At 44.9% G+C, this 4,884-nt stretch overlaps 1 protein-coding gene across 1 annotated transcript; it reads right to left on the bottom strand.

Moving 5' to 3' along the window:
* Positions 1 to 3,434: 3,434 nt before the first annotated feature.
* On the bottom strand, positions 3,435 to 4,427 carry MELLADRAFT_69459 (uncharacterized protein; the record flags this gene model as incomplete). The annotated part of the gene is made up of 1 exon (XM_007418424.1): positions 3,435 to 4,427. One exon carries the CDS (start codon positions 4,425 to 4,427, stop codon positions 3,435 to 3,437), a length of 993 nt encoding a protein of 330 aa, XP_007418486.1.
* Positions 4,428 to 4,884: the final 457 nt, after the last annotated feature.

Here is a 4,884-nt window from a genome sequence, read left to right as displayed (position 1 = left end):
TCCTCATCCGCTCCCACTTTGCATAGGATACTGTATCTAGTTAGCTCATCAATGTGCTTTTCTATTTCATCCCTGCTACGCGGGCTCGCCGGGTACGCTTGCTTTTTGAGGATTGGTGGGTACGGTTTTTCTATAGTCAATTTGATTTTCAGCTGATGACCTATGGCTGTGCCTATTGGTGTGTCTCCAAAGGCAAAAGCTTTGCGGTATTTAGATATCACCGCTTTTAGCGAATGTGCTTCGGAAGATTTGAGCCTGGGTGAAATGTTACATTCCCCAAATGCCTTCTCGAAGGATTTGTCTTCGGTCTGCGTGATGTTCTCCACGTTTTGGATGTGACTGGGACCTAGCAGAAACTTCTTTTTCTTGTTCTCATTCCCTATGGTAAAGTACTTCTCCTTGCTATGTACTATGTCTATTCTGTACAAGCGCAGATACTCTCCTCCTAATATAAAATAATTTGAGGTTGCGTTATCCATGATGACGAATTCTAGTCTGATTCTTATCGAACCAAGCCTATGTGGAAAGACTATAGGCAATTCAATGACGCCTACTGCTTTCAAAGAGCTGCTACATCCTCGAAAGGTCATGTTGCTGGGAGGTAGCATCTCGTCTCTCCAATCTGGGTAGCATCTGTCAAGATATTTGGTTCCCACAACTGAGCATGCCGCTCCGCTGTCTAGCAGGATATCTATTTTATCTTTGTTTTTGATAAGCGCTGATGTAATACAGTGCTGTCCTATCGTGTGAGCTCTTCTTTTCTCTGGTTGACTCATCATGAGCCTTGCATCCGATACTTGGTTTGATGTGTCCTTGTTCTCTTCCCATATCTGGGGTACTGACGCTTTTGACTGTAGCTCTGCGATATCCATTTCTTTGTTGGGTTCCATGGTTATCGTAGATATTTCTTGCCCCTGTGGAAGCATCTCTGACTCGTCCGTCCTTTTATTCACAAATGGAAATTTGAAGGTTCTGTATGTCGTTCTTACTTCGCAGAACCTCTCTGTTCCGAGGTAAATCATGAACTTAAATTCGTTCAAGTCTCGGCATCCCAGACTGGGGTATTTCCTTTCGTTGTCATTCACGATGACGAATTCTGACGTTAAAAAGACTGGCTTTGTGACGTGTTCTAATTTAATAGGTAGGGTAATTCTACCTCTAATGCCTCTAGCCGCTTCTGCTTTGTTGGCTGATGTCATGTCCGTTTCCCATCAAGGGCAGTAGATTTGCAAGTGTGATAGTGGCATGATTGATTCTATGGTGTTCGTATCTAGGACCAGTGAGTCCAGGATGCCGTTAATCGATATGGAGAGTGTTAAACTTGGGTCTATCGTTCCCATTTCAAGTCTTTCGATAAAAGGGGGATAGTTGCTCTCTACGTGTGCGAATTCTGCTATATGTAGATTGTGTGCGAGTTCCTCCAGCGATAGGTTATCACCTTCTATTACACTTCCTGTAGAATCTGTATTGTAGTCTTTGTCTGCCTGACCGTTCCCTTGCACTTGGTTGGTCATCTCGATGTTACCGATACATATGTCCTGTTCATCGTCTGTCGTTTCCGACCCAGCTTCTGACTGGTCTTCGTCCTCGATTCTGGTTTCAACATCAGTCTCTCTATCGTCTAGTTCGACAGTGTTAACCGCTTTCTTCTCCAATCGTGGTCTTCAATCACTATCCTTCTTAAAGAAGGGTTTGTCCCTAGGCTTATAGTTCGTGCCGGGAGTCCTGTCTCTATAGTCTCTAGAGCTCTGTTCTTTGCGATCATCCTTCTGCTTGTACTCAGAGGTTGCTATCGCCTCATTAGTGAAACGCTTCGGATAACTTGTTTTATGCTTACCGATGGATGTGTGGGTAACTACCTCCTCGAAAATGGCCATAAACATCTCGTAGTTTGAATGGTCTTTGATTATCGATTGAACCGCATGCTCTATATCGCCGTGGCATAGACTCAGAATCTTATCAATCTGCTCTGAGGTCGTCAGAAACGGCCATGCTGCGACCATTCGCCTCCTCTGCAGTAGGAGCCACGCGAGAGGTTTCTCTCGGTGTTCTGCTCTGAAAGTATCCCTGTCGAAGGCTGTGGACATTTTCCTCTTCCATACTGGGGTACCGTATGTGTCCTTTATCAATTCTTTCCACCTCGCCCAGCTGCTTGGTCCTTCAGTCGTTCGTTTACTCGTGTACCATGCTCTCGCCGAGTGAGTCATGATGATGGCTAACTTGCAGGTGATCGACGAATCTGGCATGCCAGTATCTTGCTGGGTGTTGTCTATCCATTCGATCCATTCTAAATGGTTATATTCGTCTTCCCCACTAAATTTAGGCCAGTCCCTCACAGGCGGATAATCCTTTTGTAATTGTTTAACCAAGGCTTGTCCCACCGACTCGTTGGATCTTCTATCGTCTACGGTCAACTTTGGGTTGTCCATTGCTGTGCGCGTTGGTGCGTTAATATCTACTCCCCTAAACATCGGCTGTTGCATCGCTGGGAATTCATGAGCAAATGGATTATTGCTCAGTATTTCCGGCTCGTTTGCTATTGGCATATGGTCTCTATGTGAGTAGGTACCGCTATGGTTTTGGTTGTGTGTACGCTCTGTCAGTGATATCAGACGGTTTACATTACGGTGTATGTTTTCTGTTCTCTGAACTGCTGAGTCTAGCTTCTCTCCTAACACGCACATCAATTCGCCCAGGTGTTTGAGGTAAACTTCGCTGTGTTCCTTGTGCGAGTGTAGTAGAAGTTGCATATTGCTTTCCATGTTCGTCTGGTGGTCATCTAGTACTATCGCGATTGCACTGATGTCTATATTATTGTTTGTGTGGAGGATACTGTGCCTAATCTCTTCAAAGTTCATATTCATCTCCTCATTTAGGAGTTCTACGCTATTGTCCCACTTCGAATTCAGTGTCTTTATGGTTTCTTCCAGCTTAGTCTCTATATGAGATTGCACGGTTTTCAACGTTTCGTGTATCCTGAATTCCTTGTCTGGAACGGATATATGTGACTTTGGGGAAGTTGTCTCACTGTGTATTTTTAATGCTGAGAACTTATTGTTAAGACTAAACTCTTTGTCCGGGGACAGAGGACTCATTTTTTGTGGCATAGTATTGACTGGTCCGGCTAAAAGGAATGGTGAAATCCTGTTTTCCGTTTCACGGAGTATTTCTTCAATGCTCTTTGTCTTCATTACTGAGTTATCAGGCTCAGGAAGATCGTCTTTTATTTTTTTATGTCTTAACTCCTCTTTCTCGACTAACGAAACGGTTCTTCCGACACTGTAAGAGTCTTGTCTTTTGGTAGGTCCTTCAACCTTACTGTTTGTGATAGGAGGGAGGGAGTTAACACTTTTCTTAGTGCTTAGATGTTCTGAGGTCTCCTGGATCTTACTATTCTCAGGCATGGGTACAGAGGTTTCAATCCTTTTAGTCTCTCAATTTTCTTGAGAGATACTCTCCAAGTTTTTGTTTTCGAGCGCTCTCTCAATTTTGTCATTCTCTGTCATAGGAGTAGAAATTGTCTTGAGGGCATGAACTTTAGGAGACACAACTTGTCTAAAAGGAATGGGAGTAACATCATTTTGTACTAAAGGTGAGGTAGTGGGGTGGGCAACTTTTTGAACTAGGACACTCGTTTTGCTCACAGGCGTAGGCATCATGACAGCAGAACAAAAAACATCATTATTATTTTCATAAGCCACGCGTTGGGAAAAGAGAAACGGACTGGGAGTAGAGATGAAGGTTTTTTCTACTGGTTGGACGGTCCCGGTTGGTTTTGGGTTGTAACTAAGGGAGACTTTCCTTTGCTCTTCTGGGATTTGTTGATCCCTTTGATCGCCCGGTAGTAGGCTCGGCTGAAGGACAGCATCGACTGCATGTTGGCCGATTCCTCCTCTACGTGAGCTGGTTTCTGATAGGGCTCTTTCTGAGCTTTTTGATGGTTCTTGCGGATTGGTCCTGCTGACGAGTTGGACTGCGCTGGTTCCGGCACGTGCTGCGATGCTGGTTGAGGGCTCGGATTCTTGCCTATGAAGCCATGGTTGGTTCTCGCTTTGAACTTGAGTTCTTCGGAGTACGGATTCCATCCCAGGGACCTCTTCAGGACTTCCTCCTCGTCCAGGAGCATCGTCAAGCTGTCGTGACTGTTCTTCCACAAGCTGAGATAGATCGTGATTGCCCGGGTATTGTTCGGGTTCGTTTCTTGAGCTTTTCTCCAGTTGATGAAGTTTTTCTCGTGTAGGGACATTAGGAGTCTCTCTTCCTCCGACGTTATGGTCGGTGGTAGCTGATCTAATGCTTGATCTTCTTGCATTAGGTCGTGCTGAGGTGGGACCGACTGAGCTACATCTCCTGGAGGTTTCTGAGTATGAGGGTTGTCCGAGTTTCTCTTTGATAGCTCGGACTCGATCAGATTTTCTAGGAGGCATTCCGTTAAGCTTGTCAATTTATCTTCTCGGAAAGAGAAATAAAGAACAAGGAAACTAAAGGAATGAAAGGTAATGTACCAGGGTGATCCGTGGTACCAATCTTCTCCGACCCAGTAGTCGTTGTCTCGGTAATCGAGGTGGTGGTTGTATGAAGTATAGACTGATTAGGTAACGGCACGGTAGACGACGTTTTTAGCTGGATCTTCGGCAAGATTGTTAGGATTTGCTCTCGAACCTTTCCTACTGCTTGGTTCGGGGGCTGGTTCTTCTGCGCCTTCGGAGGTTGAATGACCTTCTCTGGTGCGTTCACTTCAAGGATGGCGCGTATTTGTCAATTACTACACTCTCTTTGGGATGGGTGGATGTAAGCTTACTTATGTTTTCTTTCAGCAATCTCAAGTTGTATGACTTTTTCTATCAGTTTTCCGATTTGCAAGGAAAGATCTAGGAGATCGTG

The sequence above is a fragment of the Melampsora larici-populina genome (genome assembly GCF_000204055.1).
Source record: "Melampsora larici-populina 98AG31 unplaced genomic scaffold MELLAscaffold_92, whole genome shotgun sequence".
Classification (NCBI taxonomy): domain Eukaryota; kingdom Fungi; phylum Basidiomycota; class Pucciniomycetes; order Pucciniales; family Melampsoraceae; genus Melampsora; species Melampsora laricis-populina.
This window is presented reverse-complemented; position numbering and strand designations above follow the sequence as displayed.